A 24690-nucleotide genomic window follows, 5' to 3' on the forward strand; every position below is an offset into this window, starting at 1 on the left:
GAAGAGAATTTCTTCCTACAAATCTCACAGTGATATTCAGCAACACTTTTGTCTTCAGCTTCCTCATCTCTGTCTGTCTCTTCAACTGCATCTCCGTTCTCAAAAACAGTCGTCTTACAAGTGTCCAAGAGATTAACGTTCTCCATATGAATTCTTGGGGAATTCTTAAAAAGTAGACAAATGCTCGGTTTCTTATCGTTGATATCAAAGGCGGCGAGCTGGCAGAAAGGTTAGCACGCCGGGCGAAATGCTTAGTGGTATTTCGTCTGCCGCTACGTTCTGAGTTCAAATTTCAATTTAAAAAGAAATAATCACAATTCGATGATTTCGATTCGAAAGACGAGCAATAGGCGGTGTCGTTGATAAGCTTTCCCCTAGTGTAAACGATACCGGTGACATATATTAAAAATCCCCAACATAATATAACACACGCCCAATTACATTAATTTACGTTATTGATTGTATCCAGCATCACACAACACAATTTCATGTAGACAGGAGTGAGCTTCGACGTGGTCTTTCGACCTTGTAGAAATAACAGCTAAGTCTCAAATAGATTACATCATTCTGACTTAACAAAACAAAGGAGACATTCTACAGTGCGGTCTTCGACAAATAATTGTTGTTGACACACTACGGCAGAAATTGTATTCACCTTAATAGACGTCATTGATTGGTTGATATTGCTGAAATGCAAGAGATTAAACAACAAATAGCTTACAAACTACAGAATTTTCTCAAAAGAGCCGAGAGAAAAAAATGTTTTAGGTAACACACTTCCAGTATACGAAGTTTTAAAGTATTTAGTTACAAAAAAATTATTTTAAAAATCTGCCGGTCAAAATGAAAAGATCCGTTATTTCTATATTTTATGCAAACAAAATGCACAAGAAAGCTACACGTTTGCATTATGTTATATATACAATAATAATAAAGGATGTTACCGTATACATTTCTACAAACCAAGGACGTTATATGGATCTCCTTGACTCAAGTCAGAGAAGGGGTGCGTATTATACACAAGGTTTAGGTTTTTCAGAGGTACAGACCCCTAAAAATCCCCCGGGCGGACTATACTCGAGGATTTACGGTACATTGCTATAATATCCGAAGCGTACTCATTTCCAGTTGAAAACTATATTCTAACCAAACGTTTTTTTGAGTGGGGATTTTTATTTTCGTCACCGCTTATATTCAAACAAGGGAAAAAGTATCATCGACACCGTCTATTTTCTAATTTTCTTAATTAAATCTTTAAATCATTCGTTTTTTCGGATGAACGTTACCGGGCTACGAACAAGTCTGGTTTTTAGGGGTTCGTTCGACCCAACTCGACAAAACCAAAGCAAACATTCCACTGTCCCAGATTAATTATTTCATTTGATCAAAGCTTTAAATCGTTAATTGGTTTTTCCCTATTTTACAGAAAAGGAGGAAATGGCTTTTAATCAACAACAAATCAATCAACGAACTTTCTTCAGCCTTCTCCACTCTTCATTTGGACTTTATACCAAACATTCTACTGGTGAGTAGGAAATATATCTACATTGCATCTGTTCCACACTTGTAAACGGAGGACTGTGATATCTGAGACAAGAAATTGAACCACAATAAATTAACTCACAGACGTTTGTCAGCTTTTTAAGAATTGCTCAAGAAATAATATGGAGACCGTTGATCACTTGGACACAATTGTTTTGAACGATACAGATACAGATAGAGAGACAGACGGGGATGAGAAAACTGTTAATGGTGAAGTATTTACTAAAGAAAGATCGAGACAGGGAAATATCACCGAATATAAATGTGATGTTTGTAGGAAGACATTCTCTTCGGAGCAAGAAGTCTTTAAACACAAAGAAACACACAATAAGGAAAAAGCCTATAATTGTGAAATATGTGGGAAATATTTTGTCTCTGAAGATGTCTTAACAAAACACAAACGGATACACACTGGAGCAAGACTGTTTCATTGTGAGATCTGTGGAAAATCGTTTCAATGCAATTCTCATCTTGCAATACACACTCGTAGTCACACTGGGGAGAAACCATTCAAGTGTGAAATATGTGCAAAATCATTTGTCTGTAAAAGTGTACTAAAAATTCACAAAAGAATCCACTCTGGAGGAAAATTATTTCATTGTGAAATTTGTCAGAAATATTTTCTATTTAACAGTGATTTAAACAGACATAAACGAATCCATAGTGGTGAGAAACCGTTTAGTTGTGAGATCTGCGGGAAATCATTTCTTAACAATTCTCATCTTGCAACACACACACGTCGTCACACTGGGGAGAAACCATTCAAGTGTGAGATATGTGCAAAATCATTTATCTGTAAAAGTGAGCTAACATTTCACAAAAGACTCCACACTGGAGAAAAATTACTCCATTGTGAAATATGTCCGAAATATTTTCGTTTTAACTGTGATTTAAACAGACATTTAAGAACACATTCAAGTGAAAAACCATTCCACTGTGAAACGTGTGGGAAAAGCTTTACTGATAACAGTGGCTTAACGAAACACAAAGGAATCCACACTGGAGCAAGACTGTTTCATTGTGAGATCTGTGGAAAATCGTTTCAATGCAATTCTCATCTTGCAATACACACTCGTAGTCACACTGGGGAAAAACCATTCAAGTGTGAAATATGTGCGAAATCATTTGTCTGTAAAAGTGTACTACACAAACATAAAAGGATCCACTCTGATGAGAAACCCTTCAGTTGTGAGATCTGCGGGAAATCATATATTAACAATTCTGATCTTATTCTACACACTCGTAATCACACTGGGGAGAAACCATTCAAGTGTGAAATATGTGCAAAATCATTTGTCTGTAAAAGTGAACTAAACAAACATAAAAGGATCCACTCTGATGAGAAACCCTTCAGTTGTGAGATCTGTGGAAAATCGTTTCTTTGCAATTCTCATCTTGCAATACACACTCGTAGTCACACTGGGGAGAAACCATTCAAGTGTGAAATATGTGCAAAATCATTTGTCTGTAAAAGTGAACTAAACAAACATAAAAGGATCCACTCTAATGAGAAACCCTTCAGTTGTGAGATCTGTGGAAAATCGTTTCTTTGCAATTCTCATCTTGCAATACACGCTCGTAGTCACACTGGGGAGAAACCATTCAAGTGTGAAATATGTGCAAAATCATTTGTCTGTAAAAGTGAATTAAACAAACATAAAAGGATCCACTCTGATGGGAAACCCTTCAGTTGTGAGATCTGCGGGAAATCATTTCTTAGAAATTCTGAACTTTCAGTACACACACGTCGTCACACTGGGGAGAAACCATTCAAGTGTGAAATATGTGCAAAATCATTTGTCTGTAAAAGTGAACTAATCAAACATAAAAAGATCCGCTCTGATGAGAAACCGTTTAGTTGTGAGATCTGCGGGAAATCATATATTAACAATACTGATCTTGTCCTACACACACGTCGTCACACTGGGGAAAAACCATTCAAGTGTGAAATATGTGCAAAATCATTTGTCTGTAAAAGTGTACTAACAGCTCACAAAAGGATCCACTCTGATGAGAAACCCTTCAGTTGTGAGATCTGCGGGAAATCATTTCTTAGAAATTCTGATCTTGTTCGACACACACGTAGTCACACTGGGGAAAAACCATTCAAGTGTGAAATATGTGCAAAATCATTTGTCCGTAACAGTGTTTTAAACAGCCATAAAAGAATCCACTCTGATGAGAAACCCTTCAGTTGTGAGATCTGAGGGAAATCATTTCTTAGAAATTCTGATCTTGTTCTACACACACGTCGTCACACTGGGGAGAAACCATTCAAGTGTGAAATATGTGCAAAATCATTTGTCTGTAAAAGTGAACTAAACAAACATAAAAGGATCCACTCTGATGAGAAACCCTTCAGTTGTGAGATCTGCGGGAAATCATTTCTTAGAAATTCTGATCTTGTTCTACACACTCGTAGTCACACTGGGGAAAAACCATTCAAGTGTGAAATATGTCAGAAATCATTTGTTTGTAAAAGTGTACTAACAGCTCACAAAAGAATCCACTCTGATGAGAAACCCTTCAGTTGTGAGATATGCTTCAAATCATTTCTTAACAATTCTGATCTTGTTCTACACACACGTTGTCACACTGGGGAGAAACCATACAACTGTGAGATATGTGCAAAATCATTTATCTCAAAATGTCGACTAAAAATTCACAAAAGACTCCACACTGGAGCAAGACTGTTTCATTGTGAGATCTGTGGAAAATATTTTCTCTCCAATTATGCTTTAAACAGGCATAAACAAACACATACAGGGGAGAAGCCTCACCATTGTGAGGTGTGTGGAAAAAGTTTCACTCAAGCCTCTCATCTTGCAGTTCACAAACGGATCCACACAGGAGAAAGACCTTTCCACTGCAGGGTTTGTGGCAAATCTTATAATACAAATTTTACTCTTGTTCTTCACTTACGTAGTCACACAGGTGAAAGACCTTTCCATTGTGAAATCTGTGGTAAATCCTTCTCTAATAATTCTTCTCTTGTAGTTCACAAACGAACTCACACTGGAGATAAACCTTTCCATTGTGGAATATGTGGAAAGTCTTTTGTCAGGAGCAGCCACTTAAACACACACAAATTTATTCACTCTAGAGGAAAAAGGTTTCACTGTGAAATGTGCGGGAAATGGTTCACTCTTAATTCTACGCTTGTCATTCATAAACGAATTCACACTGGAGATAAACCTTTCCATTGTGGAATATGTGGAAAGTCTTTTGTCAGGAGCAGCCACTTAAACACACACAAATTTATTCACTCTAGAGGAAAAAGGTTTCACTGTGAAATGTGCGGGAAATGGTTCACTCTTAATTCTACGCTTGTCATTCATAAACGAATTCACACCGGAGAAAAGCCTTATTGTTGTGATATATGTGGCTCATTGTTTGTCTCTCGCAGTAACTTAACGAAGCACGAACGAGTCCATACAGGAGACAAACCATTTGGCTGTGAAATATGTGGAAAATCTTTTGTTTGTAGCAGTGACTTAACGAGGCATAGAAGGGTCCATACTGGGGAAAAACCTTTCCACTGTGAAATATGTGGAAAATCTTTTTCTCAGAATCCTCATCTTGTAATTCACAAACGTGGCCACACTGGAGAAAAGCCGTTCCACTGTGAAATGTGTGGGACATCATTTGTGTCTAGCACTACCTTAACACAACACAAAAGGATACACTCAAAAGAGAAAGCATTTGGCTGTGAAATATGTGGGGAATCTTTTGTTTGTAGCAGTAAATTAACGAGGCATAAAAGACTGCATTCTGAACAGAAACGCTTCCACTGTGAAATGTGTGGAAAATCTTTTACTCTGAATTCTCGTCTTGTAATTCACAAACGTCATCACACTGGAGAGAAGCCGTTCCACTGTGAATTCTGTGGGACATCGTTTGTGTCTGAGAGTGGCTTAACAAAACACAAAAGGATACATAAAGTTGAAGGACGTTTTTTTTGTGAAATCTGTGGGAAATGTTTTGCATCTAACAGTAACTTAACAGAACACAAAAGGGTCCATGCAGGGGAACAACGTTTTCCTTGTGAAATCTGTGGGAAATGTTTTGCATATAACAGTAACTTAACAGAACATAAAAGGATTCACTCTGGAGGGAAACCTTTTAACAGTGGAATATGATAAATCCTTAAAAACTTACCAGGAATGGGACCAAAACATAAGAAAACGAGATCGGTTTGAGACGAAATCGTTAGTAAACGAATGAAGGACAAAATAATGAGCAGAATAAAGGTTTAGGGCCCCAGGAAAACAAGGATTAAATGAAAATAGTCGATAGAGAGCAAGAAAAGCCTTTGGGCTGCTGGACAAGACAAGAATGGGGAATGCGAAAGAGAAATGAAAACTGTTGTAAAGGACAATGAACACTGGGTCGGTAGAGCAAGGAGCTCAAAAAATTGTGACCAGTGCGGACGAGGGCAACGCGTAAAAAGAATGACCACTGCCTCAGGCAATCACCAATCACATTCTCAAGCAGTAATGTAATTTAGATAGAGATCGTTATGGCCAGTGTCATAGGCCACCGGCTGTTAGTGTCTGAAGGGGTGGTGTAGTGCTGTGTATTTTCTGGATGCAGAACCCTGGGTAACCCCATAGAACAGCCATAACTATCTTCATCTAATATATATGTATGTGTGTAAATAGGTTTCTTTGTGTCTGCATCTGGCAAGTTATCTAACGCCTTTCCTCAGTCTGGTATAATAATATAGATCAGACTGGAGCCTGGTGCAGCCTCCTGGCTTCCCAGACCCTGGTCGAACTGTCCAACCCATGCTAGCATGGAAAACGGACATTAAATGATGATGATATGTATGTGTGTGTGTATAATTTCAGTAAATCATGAATAGAAAAGAGAAGTATACTCTAAGTCATAGAGTAATTAGACAAAGGTAGTTATGGGCAGTGTATGGTTTTACACAGGGATTTGAGTGCATGAAGGGCTTAGCTTTACAGCATCTCTTCAGAAATTTATGGTTGGTCACCAGGGGCATAAGCTGTTACGATCTGACAACTGCTCTAAAACTAAGCCCAGAGGCCAGCCACAACTATCTTTATCTAATATACATGTTTCTTTCTGTTTGCATCTTACAAGTTCTTTTCTCCGTCTGCTATAATAATATAGAACACTTGTCCAAGACATCTCATAGTGGGACTGAAACCGATATCAACATGGTATGGTTTAGAAAAGTGTCTAAATTCTGTAATGGTGGTCATGTTGGAATATGAAACCAACAGCTGGAGAGAGATTCATCCAAGTGAAACCTTTTCACTTTACCTCGTCTATCACTAATTTTTAATTAAAACCACAGGAAATTCAAAATCATTTTAAATAAAAATTTATTCTTTATATTCCTTAGACTAGCATAAAACCACAAATTATTCAATGATGAAATCAGAAACAAGCAAAGAACATTCAATGTAAAAAGCAGACTTTCCTTTTCTTTGTGTCAATCAGATCCAGCAAAAACAGAGATCACTGAGAAATTTAGGCAAAACTTTATCATTGAAATTTGTGAGGAAATATTTTTTTGTCAATTTAAAATATTTTGTTAAAAATGTTCTGAATTTTGAAATTAAAATCCTTTCATTTTAATAATTTGTTGCATTATATTTTCTGGTCAGTTGATGTGATTCTTTCCATTTTGATTCTTGAGTGAAAAACTTTCTTTTATTAAACAACATAAAACCACGTTTGCACTGCCAACTCCCTTATAATCAGGGGCTGTATTGTTCCCCTTCCAATCGAGGCTGCAGGTTTCTGCTTTCCAATCTTCATTTCTACTCCCTGATCTTTTATTCTTTGTTGCAGTCATTTTCCTGACAGGTATGAGGAAACAATGTCTGTAGGGGCAGGTGGAGGTGTACATTTGTACAGGTAAGCCTATATCAGTGGGGGAAGTTATTAAAGTACATACTATTAACAATAAAAATTTGCACAATGACTTCTGAGTGCAACCTATGGCAACGGTTCACCTGCCCTCAGCATCTCTCTCTCCCTCCAACTCCGTTTCTGGCTTAAGTTTCCGTCTGCCGGCCTGAGCGATGTGGAACACATTGCATTTTATGAAATGGAAGTCAAGATTTGAATGGACTTACAAATACGAAAGACAAAAAGAACAACGAAGCAGAGATGCTTTTATAGAAAGCGAGTGGAATATCTGTTGGATGTCTTGCAAACTACTTGCACATGCAAGAGCTACCAGTTAAAAGCTCCGTATACCGGAAGCTAGCAAGTGTATGGGGTCATCAGGAGAGAATGCGCGCCGTTTCGGGGCCTACCTCTCGACGGCTCCCCCTCACTGATATGAGGCCCCGCTTGCTAGATCAGCTGGTTATGAAGTTAAACTCAACATCCTTCTAGCCATCGCTCATCGTCTCTTTTTAACCAAATCCAGTGGCTAGCCTTCTCCATTTCGGGGCCTACTTCTCGACGGCATCAATGCGCACTGCCCCCCACCTCACTGATATGAGGCCCCGCTTGCTAGATCAGCTGGTTATGAAGTTAAGCTCAATATCCTTCTAGCCATCACTCATCGTCTCTTTTTAACCAAATCCAGTGGCTAGCCTTCTCCACCGTAGATTAGAAAAGCATTTATGAGAGACAAACGCGAAAAATAAAGAAAACGATTCCAGCTCGTGTGGAATGATTTGAACGTATAAAACTTGTAAACAGAAACAAATTGGACAGCTTCAAAAGCTAGAATCACTTACAGAAAAAGAAGTTTATATATATGTAAATATATAAACAAAGTTACGTAGCATATTGTAGAAGGGGTGAAGAAATGTTACTGGCTTTAGGAAAAGAAAGTACAAGTGGATCAGTTATTTAGGATTTTATTCAACGTCCCCTTCTCACATTCATTCAGTGCAGCCAATCTTCAGTTTTTCTAGGTCATCTAAAAGAACTCGGAAGGTGGGGCCTGAAACCAGGCCTTCCGCCACCCACTTAAAGTCGGGAGCTGCCCTCATATACCGTAAATCCTCGAGTATAATCCGCATTTTTCCCCCAAAATTTAAAGGTCAGAATCCCTAGTGCGTACTATATACGAGGTTCAAAAATGACAATTATTTTCTAAGCAATGACCAAGTCTCTATTTGCTGTCCGGCAATGTTTATTCAGACGCATTTTGTGATGTCGGGCGCTAAAATACCTTCAGCTAAGCCTGAAAGCAATGAAGTCATAAAAGAATCATCCATAACTTGCAATAAGCAACATTTATTAAACGTTATTACTGTTATTTCTTTATTTTATGTTATATATACAATAATAATAAAGGATGTTATATAGATCTCCTTGACTCAAGTTAGAGAAGGGGTGCGTATTATACACCAGGTTTAGGTTTTTCAGAGGTACAGCCCCCTAAAAATCCTCTGCGTATTATACCCAAGGGCGTGAAAATACCTTAAGCTAAGCCTGAAAGCAATGAAGTCATAAAAGAATCATCCATAACTTGCAATAAGCAACATTTATTGAACGTTATTATTGTTATTGGATCTTTTTGCTGAACGGCAGACTTTTAAAATAATTTCTTTGTAATTAAACACTTTTAAACTTCGTATACTGGTATAAATGTGTTTACATAACTTCTTTTACACTTGGCTTTCTTGAGAAAATTCTGTAGTTTGTAAGCTATTTGTTGTTTAATTTCTTGCATTTCAGCAATTTCAACCAATCAATGACGTCTATTGAGGTGAATACAATATCTCCGGATCTTTGTCAACAACAATTACTTGCTGTGTCTTCTTCTATGTTTAGCAGTTGGAAGAAGGCAGTCTGGGTCAAATGCTTCTTTTGGCTGTCTCCACATGTATACTAGGCCAGTGGGGTCGATCTAATTTACTGGCTCCCTCCCCCCAAATTTCAGGCCTTGTGCCTAGAGTAGAATAGAATATTCATAACTTCTGATGATTTGCTGTGCATTGCAATATTTAAAAGAGATTTAAAATAATAATGAAATTATTGTATACAGTGCTCAGGTGCACCACAACTTGTCAGAAAGTGCGTATAAAGCATATGCAGTAATGTACAAATGTCTGGAAAGCGAACAGTGTATGAGTCAGAGACATGCTTGTGTGTGTATGGAGGGGAGAAAATCAGGTGTAGTGTTGGCGAATCTCAGGAAGTTTTGAAGGATGCAGTGCTCTGACAACTAACAAGTGATGCCGGCAGTTTGTTCCATGCTTCAGCAACTCTTAGCATGAAAAAATGTTTCCTGAAGTCATGGGAGCTGTGCTGTTTGCTGACTTTGTAAATATGACCATGGGTGTTAGACAGGTGGAGTTTGAAAAGGTGCTCAGAGTTATTGTTTATAAGATGGTTGATAATTTTATGGGTGTCTGCCAAGTCAGCTGCCAGACGTCGGAGTTTCAATGTGTCCATGCCCAGGGAAGTAAAGCGTTCATAATATGGCAAATGCCTGATGGAGGGTATTCTCTTGGTTGTCAGATACATGCTTGCGTGTGTATGGAGGGAAGAAAATCAGGTGTAGTGTTGGCGAATCTCAGGAAGCATGGAAGTTTTGAAGGATGCAGTGCTCTGACAACTAACAACTGATGCCGGCAGTTTGTTCCTTGCTTCAGCAACTCTCAGCTTGAAAAATGTTTCCTGAAGTCATGGGAGCTGTGCTGTTTTTTACTTTGTAAATATGTCCACGGGTGTTAGATGGGTGGAGTTTGAAAAGGTGCTCAGAGTTATTGTTTGTACGATGGTTAATAATTTTATGGGTGTCTGCCAAGTCAGCTGCCAGACGCCAGAGTTTCAATGTGTCCATGCCCAGGGAAGTAAAGCGTTCATAATATGGCAAATGCCTGATGGAGGGTATTCTCTTGGTTGTCAGATACATGCTTGCGTGTGTATGGAGGGAAGAAAATCAGGTGTAGTGTTGGCGAATCTCAGGAAGCATGGAAGTTTTGAAGGATGCAGTGCTCTGACAACTAACAACTGATGCCGGCAGTTTGTTCCTTGCTTCAGCAACTCTCAGCTTGAAAAAATGTTTCCTGAAGTCATGGGAGCTGTGCTGTTTTCTTACTTTGTAAATATGTCCACGGGTGTTAGATGGGTGGAGTTTGAAAAGGTGCTCAGAGTTATTGTTTGTACGATGGTTAATAATTTTATGGGTGTCTGCCAAGTCAGCTGCCAGACGCCAGAGTTTCAATGTGTCCATGCCCAGGGAAGTAAAGCGTTCAGGATATTTCTTCATCTTTATAGTAGACTGAGTTTGATGGACTGATTTCTTTGAAAACAGTGATAAGAAGACACATCAAAGTGATGAACTCCACCAAATAACTGACCCAATCCAGTGACCTGCTGTCTTATGCTCCCAACACTTAACTTTAGATATTTCCTCCTAATATGGATGTTACACATAATTAAACAAAAGAGAAATAATTTGAAATTACAGATTCAGGCGCAGGAGTGGCTGTGTGGTAAGTAGCTTGCTTACCAACCACATGGTCCCGGGTTCAGTCCCACTGCGTGGCACCTCAGGCAAGTGTCTTCTGCTATAGCCCCGGGCCAACCAATGCCCTGTGAGTGGATTTGGTAGACGGAAACTGAAAGAAGCCCGTCGTATATATATATAGGTGCAGGAGTGGCTGTGTGGTAAGTAGCTTGCTTACCAACTACATGGTCCTGGGTTCAGTCCCACTGCGTGGCATCTTGGGCAAGTGTCTTCTACTATAGCTCTGGGCCGACCAACGCCTTGTGAGTGGATTTGGTAGACGGAAACTGAAAGAAGCCCGTCGTATATATGTATATATATATATATGTAGTAGCTGTGTGGTAAGTAGCTTGCTAACCAACCACATGGTTCTGGGTTCAGTCCCACTGCGTGGCATCTTGGGCAAGTGTCTTCTGCTATAGCCCTGGGCCGACCAAAGCCTTGTGAGTGGATTTGGTAGACGGAAAATGAAAGAAGCCTGTTGTATATATGTATATATATATGTGTGTGTGTGTGTGTCTGTGTTTGTCCCCCCTAGCATTGCTTGACAACCGATGCTGGTATGCTTATGTCCCCGTTACTTAGCGGTTCGGCAAAAAGGACTGATAGAATAAGTACTGGGCTTACAAAAGAATAAGTCCCGGGGTCAATTTGCTCGACTAAAGGTGGTGCTCCAGCATGGCCGCAGTCAAATGACTGAAACAAGTAAAAGAGTAAAGAGATTCAAATGTGTCTCCTCGTGTCTTACAAGAGATATTTTTCTTCTGGAACTTCTGCAATGAATATAAATAATAACATTTGTCACAAATATTTGGAGCTTTTGAACAGAACAAGTCAAATATATTGTAAATGCCCAGCTTTTACATCAACTGAACCTGCTGTCCGTTGACAACCTTTTCCGCCTCCACCCATTGCCATGCCATTTTTGTGGTGGTCACCTCCCATGACATGCTTCTCTCAATGAGACCATTGAGAAACTCGGATCTGTATGTGTTACGTAAGACTAGAGATGGGAGTGACTTTGTGCCGTTGGCCAGCTGGTGACGTCTTCTCGAGGCTAAAAACAAAAGTAGCACCGTAGGATCGACCCCAGTGCGTAACTGGTACTTATTTAATCGACCCCGAAAGGATGAAAGGCAAAGTTGCCAGTCTGAAGTATTGTTGTTATTCAAATGAATTTTCCCCCAGAAACACATCTAATTGTCTATTTTGGGGATTTTAGCCAAAAATTCGTGCTGTCCCCTATTTGAAAATGTGATTAAACATTTTTTTTTAATTCGAAAAACACACAATGAATTTTGTTTTCATACCTTTATTTTCAAATATATAACATACAAACATGTACATCTTTTAGAACATTGTCATTTTAGTAGATTTTGCTGGCAAATTTCTTAACAAACATTTATTTACATGGAAGAAAATTCCCGGAGAATTTTCATCCAATTCTTCCAAGTCTTTCCATAAGAGGAAAAACCAAGGCTGTGCAGATATTAGAGCATTTATAGATAGACTAGCAGTATTGCCCGGCGTTGCTCGGGTTTGTAAGGGAAATAACTATAAAGCATTTTTAGAGAGTTATAGCCAAAAAATAGCAAAAAAAATGATGGTAATTTTTTTTTTGATAGTTAAAAAGGTCGAGTTGCGTCCCCTAGACCATCTGTGGTTTGTGTTTCTGATTCTCAACCCCATGTCGAATTTATCGATCTATTTCAGAACTGGGGGAACTTTTCGCTGCGTTAGTTTTGAATTATGACATTGGGCTATGTGTGTGTCAAGTTTCATCAGAATCGGTTGAAAGCCGTGGTCAGGGTGAGGGTACAACCTGACAGACACACAGAAACACACACAGACAAACTGCCGTTTATATATAGAGAGATGATGATGATGTGGAATGGTTTTTGGGTTTTTTTTCGCCAAATAAACATATGTGACAATTAAGTGTGTTTATGGGGGAAAATTCATTTGTGAGTAAGAGCACACAAGAAGATGGATAGTGTTGCTGATGAGGTCACAGATGGGTGATGAAAGATTTAAGGTCAATGGACAGGAATTACAATAAGAACAGTAATAAATGAGTGATGATCAAATATATATATTGTACATATGTTTATTTGGCGAAAAAAACCCCAAAAAAACCATTCCACATCATCATCATCATTTCACGTCTGTTTTCCATGCTGGCATGGGTGGCTTGGACGGTCTGACTGAGGACTGGTATATATGCAATATTCCAATATCCTTTGAGTAAAATCCAAAAGTCTGACAGAGTTTAAAATGAGTCCTTCCAAATATAGAGTTTATAAGCATACTGTCTCCGATGAAGGGATATTATTAATTAATATCCTTGAAACAGCTGTAAGACCTTCTATCTATAAATGCTCTAATATCTATACAGCCTTGGTTTTTTTATCCTATTATGCAAAATATTCTTATATATATATATATATATATATATAATAGAAATATTAAAATTACTAAGTCTCTCTAAAGGAGATTACAGCAGCGTTACTGGAAATTAATAGTTATCGCCATACTTATATGGCAGTCTTATAAATATAAGACTAAAGCTATCGCTGATTAGCTCCAAGAGGCCACCGTCTCAAGCTAGCTATTTGACACACAATCTGTTCGAAGGTTTATAATGGACGCAGATTGTGTGTCAAATAGCTAGCTTGAGGCGATGGCCTCTTGGAGCTAATCAGCGACAGCTTTAGTCTTATATTTATAAGACTGCCATATTAGTATGGCGATAACTATTAATTTATATATATATATATATATACATCTATATATATTTATATTAAATTAGAGATAAAACCACTATTAGGCAAATCAAACTGAAAATCATAAACCAATACATAGAAATAAAATTTTATCTCTAATTTAATATATATATTTATACTGTGAAATTAGATTTAATCCTAATATTATATATATATATATAAAGAGTAAAGATCCCCTTCGGTCATGAATGACCATGGGATTGAACCTAGAGAATTTCTTTCTGAGTCATAAGTCCTGGCAAGGTTGTTTGTAGAAGACCAGCAGTCACCCATGCATACCAGCCTCCACTTCCCATGCCATTGATGTTATCCAAGAGAAAAGCAAAGGGGCCGATACAGCAGGGCACCAGTGACGTCGTACCTCAATTCTACAGGTGAGTGAACTGGAGCAACGTGAAATAAAGTGTCTTGCTCAAGAACACAACACGCAGCCCGGTCTAGGAATTGAACTCACTACCTCACATCTGCCTCAACAAACTATCAAAACCATGCAAGAGTGGAAAGATGGACATAAAAATGCCGGCGAAGGTCTGGAACCAGTATTTCTCTCATCGTCATTCACGAAATGGTGACTGTCTAAAACTTAGCAGCAAACGCATCTTTCTCCCCTTGGCATTTGTGCATCACAAGACCAGAAGATGGAGAACGATTTCTGAAATATTTCATCATCATAATACATTCTACAAAGAAAAGAAACTTATCACGTTTCACAGTCGAAAGGTTTCCTTCGAGAGTGAATCCTTTGATGATTCTTTAATTTATTAGAAGACACAAAACATTTCCCACATACTTCACAGTGGAATGGTCTTTCTCCTGTATGGTAGCGTCCGTGTTCAACTAAACGACATTTCTGAGTGAACGATTGTCCACAGATTTCGCACTGAAAACGTTTTTCCCCCGTGTGATAACGTTCGTGCTCAATTAGATGAGAATTCCAGTTAAAAGATTTTCCACAGATTTCACAGTGGAATGGTGCTTCTTCTCCTGTATGTAATCTTTTGTGAATCTTCAAATCACTAAGAGAGGCAAAATATTTCCCACAGATTTCACAATGGAAAGGTTTTTCCCCGGTGTGTGCCCTTCGGTGTTGTATTAGGGCGCTACCAGAACCATAAGGTTTCCCGCATATTTCGCAACGGAATGGTTTTTCTCCCGTGTGTATTCGTATGTGTATTGCTAGATTGGTGCTCGAACTAAAAGATTTCCCACATATCTCACACTTGAATGGTTGCTTGCCACTGTGAACTCTTCCATGCAAAATTAATGTCTTTTTACATGCATAACATTTCTCACATATTTCACACTTGAACGGTTTTTCTCCAGTATGGCTACGTTTGTGAACTACAACGTGAGATTTCTGAGGGAAAGACTTTCCACATATTTCACAATGGAAAGGTTTCTCCATGGCGTGCAGCCTGTTGTGTTTCTTTAAATCCGGTTCAAACGCAAAAGCTCTGCCACATATTTCACACTGGTAAGGTTTTTCAGAAGCGTGTATTCTTTCATGCGCTGTTAAGTTGCCACGAGAAATAAAAGACTTCTTACATATTTCACAATGGAATGGTTTTTCTCCAGTGTGACAACGTTTATGGTAAAGAAAATGAGAATTCTGAGTGAAAGACTTCTTACATATTTCACAATGGAACGGTCTTTCTCCAGTGTGACTTCGTTTGTGAACCAAAAGGTGAGAATTCTGAGTGAAAAATTTCCCACATGTCTCACAACGGTAAGGCTTTTCTCCACTGTGACTACGTCTGTGGTTCTGAAGGTGAGAATTCTGACTGAAAGTTTTCTCACATATTTCACATTTGAATGGTTTTTCGCCAGTGTGGCTACGCTTGTGAACTACGAGATGTGATTTACTAAGAAATGATTTTCCACACGTCTCACAATGAACCGGTCTCTTTTTACTGTGTATTTCTTTGTGTGTGACGACTTCATCTTCTGAAGAGAATGTCTTCCGACAAATCTCGCAGCGATATTCAGGAACGCTTCCATTTTCACCTTTTTCATCTCCGTCTGTCTCTCTAACTGTATCTGTATTGTTAACAGGTGTGTTACACGTGTCCAAGTGATCAACGTTCTCCATATTATTTCTTGAGCAATTCTTAAAAAGCAACAAACGTCTGTGAGTTAATCTATTGTGGTTCAATTTCTTGTCTCAGACATCACAGATCTTTGTTTACAAGTGTGGAACAGATGCAATGTAGATGTATTTCCTACTCACCAGTAGAATGTTTGATATAAAGTCCAAATGAAGAGTGGAGAAGGTCGAAGAAAGTTCGCTGATTGATTTGTTGTTGATTAAAAGCCATTTCCCCCGTCCTGTAAAATAGGGAACAACCAATTAACGATATAAATGAAATTTTTAATCACGAAGGAGATGATACATCGACCCCTAAACTTATTTGTCCCCTTGACTTATCCACAAATAGTTACGTTTACCTTAACACGAGGTAACATATTAAGGTTTAGCCAAATTATTCAGAAGGTAAACATCATGGACCGCACCCCGCTTTGAGATTTTTTTGTTTCACCGGAACACGCTATATTGAGGGCTGAGATTCAGAATCTGTAAAAAAGAATCTGCATTTCAAAATTTAAATTCCGAACCGACCATTTCTTAAATTTTCACTTGAAAAAATTCTTTTTCGTGAAATCATCATCATCATCATCATCATCATCGTTTAACGTCCGTTTTCCGTGCTAGCACGGATTGGACGGTTCGACCGGGGTCTGGGAAGCCAGAAGGCTGCCCCAGGCTCCAGTCTGATCTGGCAGTGTTTCTACAGCTGGATGCCCTTCCTAACGCCAACCACTCCGCGAGTGTAGTGGGTGCTTTTTACGTGCCACCTGCACAGGTATAGAAAAATACAGAGATTATGATTCTGAGAAAAGTGGGGTGCAATCATGATGTAGTTATATTTAGTGAGTGGGGACTACTCGAAAACAGTGGTCCCGGTGCGCGCACTCGCTAGCTAGTCATGACTAGTCAATCATTTGTTTTTGTTTTATTTACTGTTTAAAAAAATTATTTACTTTACTCTTACTCTTTTACTTGTTTCAGTCATTTGACTGCGGCCATGCTGGAGCACCGCCTTTAATCGAGCAACTCGACCCCGGGACTTATTCTTTTTGTAAGCCCAGTACTTATTCTATCGGTATCTTTTGCCGAACCGCTAAGTTACGGGGACATAAACACACCAGCATCGGTTGTCAAGCAATGCTAGGGGGACAAACACACACATACATATATATATATATATACAAACACACATACATATATACGACGGGCTTCTTTTCAGTTTCTGTCTACCAAATCCACTCACAAGGCTTTGGTCGGCCCGAGGCTATAGTAGAAGATACTTGCCCAAGGTGCCACGCAGTGGGACTGAACCCGTAACCATGTGGTTGGTAAACAAGCTACTTACCACACAGCCACTACTTTGCTTAAAAAAATTATTTACTTTGTGTAAAAAAATGTTTATTTTGTGTTTCATTTACTTTGCTGTGTCGTCGTTATAGGATCGACTAGTCACGACTAGCTAGTGCGGATGCACGCACCGGGACCACTCTTCTTAGATAGTACCCGAAATCACAATCTTACGATCATGATGTAGTTATATATGGTGAGTGTTTATTCTTCATTTAGGCGCAGTCCACATCTAATGAACACCACCCTGTACAAAACTCCATGTCCCCCTACATGGCCTTGCTTTTTGCTTTTTGAACCAAAAAAGTCACCGTTCCCAACTAAACAATAAAAAGTTACGCCGACAGGAGAGTCGTGGCGAGAAGTACAGAGGCTGCAGTGATGCTATGACATTCTGGTACTACCAGCGAACAGTGGGCCCGGTGCGCGCACTCGCGCTAGCTAGACGTAAGGTCGATCCTACAACGACTTGCGCGTATGTTTGTATTTCAAGGCTGAATCCATATCAAAGAAAATTAAATAATACTAGCAGTATCGCCCGGCGTTGCTCGGGTTTGTAAGGGAAATAACTATATAAGCATTTTTAGGGAGTTACTTCCCTTATAGATGCCAATTCGGGCTTTCTTAGCCATTTCTGTTTGGGTGTCTTCAAGCCATGAAGTCGTTGTTCTAAAAGAACGCTGGTCTCCTTGACAACGCTTTACGACGTTGATTTCCTTACACTCCCTTCCCCACAGCTTCACGAGGGAGGGAAGAAGGGGGAGAAGCAACACAGGTGCAGGTGTGAGCGTGGACGCCAACTCCGCCGCCATCGACACACGAAAAATTATGCATTAAAATGGAATAAAAAATGATGTTAAATTATTTTTAAAATCGTAGACTCATCGTAGACGCGCGCTAATAGCCAGACGGGCTCGATATGAATCACGACTATAAGATACCCGAATTTGGTTAAACTGCACCGCAAAATGTGGGAGTAGTTAGGAATCTAAATCGAAGGGGACAGACACTCACACAACTACAGTTTTATATATAAAGATTTTTCCAACAAAGTAAATAAAACGCAAAGTAAATAATTTTTTAAAACAAACTGAGGTTAGGGTTAAAAAGTCGTAGGATCGACTACTTACGACTGGCTAGCGAGTGCGCGCACCGGGACCACTGTTCGCTAGTAGTATCAAGAATGTGTACAGCAACCGTTTTCGGGCTAACAAAAACCCGGTACTAGTCGCGTAGACTGGACCCGGTGCGCGCAGACGCGCATCCGCGCTAGCCAGTCGATCCTACAACGACTTGCGCGTGTGTTTGTATTTCAAGGCTGAATCCATATCAAAGAAAATTAGGCGATCTTTCGTCTCTAGTAGACCGAGACGAAAGATTGCCGAAAATTAAATATTTTTCGAACCAAGTAAATCATTTTTTAAACTAAGGAAATAAATTAAGGTTAGAGTTAAAAAGTCGTTGTAGGATCGACTACTTACGACTAGCTAGCGCGGATGCGCGAGTGCGCGCACCGGGACCACTGTTCGCTAGTAGTACCAGACATTCTATTATTATGTGTGTGAAAACATTGTCAGATGGTTACCTACTGTGAGTGAGGCATCGCTGAAATGAAGGAGACCCAGAAGTCCAAGCTGTGGGCAGTTAGAAGAGATGAGGAGGGGGCCAAAGGATGAAGAGGGAACGGTCTTTTCCGTCGGGACTCTTTGGATGCCTTTCTCGACTGTTGTGTTTTGCGCATGCCTGCTGTGTCTCTTCCGGGTTATATGTTTAACCCTGAGACAACGCAAGCAGGCGTGATGGGTACGCTACGATTGTTTGGAATTTCCAGAGAATATTTACGAATTTGGTGTTCTACGCACGGAAATTCATACAATTGTGGGCGATCTTTCGTCTCTAGTAGACCTTTCCGTCGATTTCCGTAAAAAAATATTTTTTTTTACATATGGGCTTGCGGGAACTTTTGAAGTAATATACATACATATACACACACATACATACATATACACATACACCGAGTAAAAAATTTCAGTTATCTCTTTCTTTCACACATTACTCTCTCTGTCTCTTCACACACACTAACAGAAGCACTTCACTTACACAACATACTGTCTGTCTCCCACACCCCATCAAACACACACACACACACACATGTACATCAATGCTTCCCATGCACGGTAACTTCAAAAGAACTTCCCTCGTCATAAAATCGTTTTTTCTTAGTCTCTTTCGCTCTCATTACTTCAAAAGTTCCCGCAAGCCCATATGTAAAAAAAAAAAATTTTTTTACGGAAATCGACGGAAAGGTCTACTAGAGACGAAAGATTGCCCACTTTTTTTCAAATTTATTTTTTAAAAATAAAGTTTAAAATGCGAACAGTCCATTATTTTTTTTGCCTAAATCCCAGCAATGGACTACCCTTGGGTGCGTCATGTTGTCATAGAATGTGTTTATGGAGAGAAAAATATTGAAAAACGTAAATAGGAGGGGCTGTGTGGTAAGTAGCTTGCTAACCAACCACATGGTTCCGGGTTCAGTCCCACTGCGTGGCATCTTGGGCAAGTGTCTTCTGCTATAGCCCCGGGCCGACCAAAGCCTTGTGAGTGGATTTGGTAGACGGAAACTGAAAGAAGCCCGTCGTATATATGTATATATATATATATATGTATGTTTGTGTGTCTGTGTTTGTCTCACTAGCATTGCTTGACAACCGATGCTGGTGTGTTTACGTCCCCATTACTTAGCGGTTCGGCAAAACAGACCGATAGAATAGGTACTGGGCTTACAAAAAATAAGTCCCGGGGTCGATTTGCTCGACTAAAGGCGGTGCTCCAGCATGGCCGCAGTCAAATGACTGAAACAAGTAAAAGAGTGAAAAGAGTATATGTGAGAGTGAGATAGAAACAAAGAAGGTATCAGGTGGTCGTGGGTTGTACTCTTTTACTTGCTTCAGTCGTTTGACTGCGGCCATGCTGGAGCACCGCCCTTTAGTCGAATAAATCAACCCCCAGGACTTATTCTTTGTAAGCCCAGTACTTATTCTATCAGTCTCTTTTGCCGAACCGCTATGTTACGGGGGCGTAAACACACCAGCATCTGTATTTGAACTGTCAGAGTTATTTTCGCGATTTATCCAGTACAACGCTTAAACACATAGATGATATTTTCCTAAACAATAGATCCAGCTATTTCGGTTAGGGACTTATTCATGAATATACCAATACTAGTACCACTAGTACTAATATTTTCTGGGAATGCACAAAAGCCCTTTTCAGAGTTATTTATTTTGAATTGTTATTACCTCATACTTGATTAGCCCGTTATTAGATAACGAGCTTCAAGACTTTAGTATACATACCTTACTCTTTTACTTGTTTCAGTCATTTGACTGCGGCCATGCTGGAGCACCGCCTTTAATTGAGCAAATCAACCCCGGGACTTATTCTATCGGTCTCTTTTGCCGAACCGCTAAGTGACAGGGATGTAAACACACCAGCATCAGTTGTCAAGCAATGCTAGGGGGACAAACACACATATATATATATATACATATATACGGCAGGCTTCTTTCAGTTTCCGTCTACCAAATCCACTCACAAGGCATTGGTCGGCCCGGGGCTATAGTAGAAGACACTCGCCCAAGATGCCACGCAGTGGGACTGAACCCGGTACCATGTGGTTGGTTAGCAAACTACTTACCACACAGCCACTTCTGCGCCTATATATATATATATATATATATATATACACACACACACATAAAAAACGACAGGCTTCTTTCAGTTTCCGTCTAATTGTTTCATTATATAGGCGCAGGAGTGGCTGTGTGGTAAGTAGCTTGCTTACCAGCCACATGGTTCCAGGTTCAGTTCCACTGCGTGGCACCTTGGGCAAGTGTCTTCTACTATAGCCTCAGGCCGACCAATGCCTTGTGAGTGGATTTGGTAGACGGAAACTGAAAGAAGCTCGTCGTGTATATGTATGTGTATATATATATGCGTGTGTTTGTGTGTCCATGTTTGTCCCCCTAGCATTGCTTGACAACTGATGCTGGTGTGTTTACGTCCCTGTTACTTAGCGGTTCGACAAAAGAGACCGATAGAATAAGTACTGGGCTTACAAAGAATAAGTCATGGGGTCGATTTGCTCGACTAAAGTCGGTGCTCCAGCATGGCCGGAGTCAAATGACTGAAACAAGTAAAAGAGTAAAGAGTAAAGACAAACATATCTTTCAGTTGCAGTAGACTATGCATTGCACTGTATGCAATTATGCATCCAAGTTGCAGCAATTTCATCAAGGGTCTATGTTGTTTAATAAAAGAAATGTTTTTCACTCAAGAATCGAGATGGAGAGAATTACATCAACTGACCAGAAAATATAATGCAACAAATTATTAAAATGAAAGGATTTTAATTTCAAAATTCAGAACATTTTTAACAAAATATTTTAAATTGACAAAAAAATATTTCCTCACAAATTTCAATGATAAAGTTTTGCCTAAATTTCTCAGTGATTTCTGTTTTTGCTGGATCTGAATTATTAACACAAAGAAAAGGAAAGTCTGCTTTTTACATTGAATGTTCTTTGCTTGTTTCTGATTTCATCATTGAATAATTTGTGGTTTTTATGATACTCTAACGAATCATCATCATCATCGTTTAACGTCCGCTTTCCATGCTAGCATGGGTTGGACGGTTCGACCAGGAGGCTGCACCAGGTTCCAATCTTGATCTGGTAGAGTTTCTACAGCTGGATGCCCTTCCTAACGCCAACCACTCCGTGAGTGTAGTGGATGCTTTTTACGTGCCACCGACACAGACATTATATATATATATATGCCAGACTCCCCTGGCACCTGTGCCGGTGGCACGTAAAAAGCACCCACTACACTCACGGAGTGGTTGGCGTTAGGAAGGGCATCCAGCTGTAGAAACACTGCCAGATCAGACTGGAGCCTGGTGCAGCCCCTGGCTTCCCAGATCCCGGTCGAACCGTCCAACCCATGCTAGCATGGAAAACGGACGTTAAACGATGATGATGATGATGTATGTATGTAAGTGTGTGTGTGTCTGTTTCTATGAATCTGGGTTGATGCCTGATTGTTTTGACATCACAAAATTGTCACCCTCACACAAGCATTTCCAATCCTTTGTGAAAACCTAAGTTGGAAGGGCATCCACCAGCAAGAAATGTGCCTCAGCAAATTCTATCTGACCCATGCATATATGGAAAAGTGCACGTTAAAATCTTGAGGTTTTCTCTGATGATTCAACAAGAAGCTTGCTTCCCAATCTATACATATATATATATATGTGTGTGTGTGTGTGTGTGTGTGTGTATATGTCAATATCTCTCTCTATATATATACATATATATGCATGTATGTGTATATATATATATATATATAATTATAATAAGGGTTTTTTGCAACAAGTTGCTTAAATCACATACCGAAAATATTAGAAATAGCAGTCAAAGGGCTACCATTTCTATTACTACAATATATATATAAATTTATAAATTTTTACCGAATATGGTTCTTTTGCATACTGAAATACTACTAGGTGAAATTTATTGATTTTATTAAATCAATTATATTTCACCCTTTATCTGTATTATATATATATATATATATATATATATATATATATATATATATATATATATATATATATATATATATATATATATATATATATTAAATATAGGAAATTTTCTGTTGTGAGTTTGCTACCCAGGTATCGGTTATCTTTCAAATTATCCGTAATAAGATAATTCATTTGTCTACTTAAATAATTATATATATATATGCAGCTGTGTGTTTGTGTCCATATTTATTCCCCGCCACTGCTTGAGATCTGGTGTTGGTGTCTTTAAGTCACAATAACTTAGCAGTTCGGCAAAAGATAAGGATAGAATAAATACCAGGTTTGAAAAAGGAACGATAATTGGAGTCAATTCATTCGATTAAAAATTACTTGAGGCATTGCCCCAGTATCCGTGGGGTCTACTGGCCGAAACACATAAAAGGTAAATAGGCGCAGGAGTGGCTGTGTGATAAGTAGATGCTTACCAACCACATGGTTCTGGGTTCAGTCCCACTGCGTGGCACCTTGGGCAAGTGTCTTCTACTATAGCCTCAGGCCGACCAAAGCCTTTTGAGTGGATTTGGTAGACGGAAACTGAAAGAAGCCCGTCGTATATATGTATATGTATATATATATAGGCGCAGGAGAGGCTGTGTGGTAAGTAGCTTGCTTACCAACCACATGGTTCCGGGTTCAGTCCCACTGCGTGGCACCTTGGGCAAGTGTCTTCTACTATAGCCTCAGGCCGACCAAAGCCTTTTGAGTGGATTTGGTAGACGGAAACTGAAAGAAGCCCGTCGTATATATGTATATGTATATATATATAGGCGCAGGAGAGGTTGTGTGGTAAGTAGCTTGCTTACCAACCACATGGTTCCGGGTTCAGTCCCACTGCGTGGCACCTTGGGCAAGTGTCTTCTACTATAGCCTCGGGCCGACCAAAGCCTTGTGAGTGAATTTGGGAGACGGAAACTGAAAGAAGCCCGTCGTATATATGTATGTGTGTGTATATGTTTGTATGTCTGTGTTTGTCCCCCTAGCATTGCTTGACAACTGATGCTGGTGTGTTTACATCACCGTCACTTAGCGGTTCGGCAAAAGAAACCGATAGAATAAGTCCTGGGGTCGATTTGCTTTACTAAAAGGCGGTGCTCCAGTATGGCTGCAGTCAAAAATGACTGAAACAAGTAAAAGAGTAAAGAGGGTTCCTGCCTAAAAACTGAATGGTGAATACATTTTGACATTTTTCTCCAGGAAGTATTTCTGGATTACAAGACCAGAAGTCAGAGAATAATTTCCAAAATACTTCCCACGGATAAGTTCTCTCTATTCAACTCTTCTTCATTAAATTGAAGACTGACTTTAACACTGAATAATTCCTCCTTTATATAGTTTTTCTGTCCAGTTTAACTTCCACTATAGCCTTGGGCTAACCAAAGCCTTGTGAGTGGATTTGGTAGGTGGAAACTGAAAGAAGCCTGTCATATATATATTTTACTCTTTTACTTGTTTCAGTCATTTGACTGCGGCCATGCTGGAGCACCGCCATTTTAATCGAGCAACTCCACCCCGGGACTTATTCTTTGTAAGCCCAGTACTTATTCTATCGATCTCTTTTTGCCGAACCGCTAAGTGACGGGGACATAAACACACCAGCATCTGCTGTCAAGCAATGCTAGGGGGACAAACACAGACACACAAACATATACACACGCATATATATATATACATATATACGACAGGCTTCTTTCAGTTTCCGTCTACCAAATCCACTCACAAGGCTTTGGTCGGCCTGGGGCTATAGCAGAAGACACTTGCCCAAGGTGCCACGCAGTGGGACTGAACCCGGAACCATGTGGTTGGTTAGCAAGCTACTTACCACGCA

The 24690-nt window shown here is 39.5% G+C and overlaps 5 protein-coding genes across 5 annotated transcripts in view; 2 read left to right on the forward strand and 3 right to left on the reverse strand.

The window, feature by feature from the left end:
* The window catches only part of LOC118768467 (zinc finger protein 62-like), a 17576-nt gene extending 10544 nt beyond the window's left edge, over positions 1–7032 (forward strand). Inside the window, exons 2-3 of the mRNA XM_036515040.1 lie at positions 3755–4775; positions 4860–7032. Coding sequence (XP_036370933.1) covers positions 3755–4775; positions 4860–5681 — 1843 coding nt within the window. The 3' untranslated portion in view covers positions 5682–7032. The remainder of the gene's footprint in view (positions 1–3754; positions 4776–4859) is intronic.
* Positions 1–24690, reverse strand: part of LOC115226589 (zinc finger protein OZF-like) — a 414387-nt gene that overhangs the window by 360227 nt on the left and 29470 nt on the right. Inside the window, exon 2 of the mRNA XM_029797600.2 lies at positions 656–667. The gene's annotated coding sequence lies outside the window, so the exon portion shown is untranslated. The remainder of the gene's footprint in view (positions 1–655; positions 668–24690) is intronic.
* LOC115226645 (zinc finger protein 845-like) overlaps positions 1–24690 on the forward strand; it is a 364992-nt gene that overhangs the window by 303931 nt on the left and 36371 nt on the right. The gene's annotated exons all lie outside the window — the stretch shown is intronic.
* Positions 1–24690, reverse strand: part of LOC115226483 (zinc finger protein 208-like) — a 74850-nt gene that overhangs the window by 21623 nt on the left and 28537 nt on the right. The window contains exon 4 of the mRNA XM_029797479.2: positions 11325–11332. Coding sequence (XP_029653339.2) covers positions 11325–11332 — 8 coding nt within the window. The remainder of the gene's footprint in view (positions 1–11324; positions 11333–24690) is intronic.
* LOC115226485 (zinc finger protein OZF-like) lies at positions 14135–23995 on the reverse strand. Its single transcript, XM_036515051.1, has 2 exons — positions 23985–23995; positions 14135–16180 (listed from the first exon to the last, which is right to left on the reverse strand). Exon 2 carries the CDS (start codon positions 15869–15871, stop codon positions 14483–14485), a length of 1389 nt encoding a protein of 462 aa, XP_036370944.1. The 5' UTR covers positions 15872–16180; positions 23985–23995; the 3' UTR covers positions 14135–14482.

Source organism: Octopus sinensis, linkage group LG30, assembly GCF_006345805.1.
Source record: "Octopus sinensis linkage group LG30, ASM634580v1, whole genome shotgun sequence".
NCBI lineage: Eukaryota > Metazoa > Mollusca > Cephalopoda > Octopoda > Octopodidae > Octopus > Octopus sinensis.

Bases quoted from the DNA above. Each gene is read 5' to 3' on its own strand.
- LOC115226485 (XM_036515051.1), bottom strand. From the start codon at position 15,871: ATGGAGAACGTTGATCACTTGGACACGTGTAACACACCTGTTAACAAT.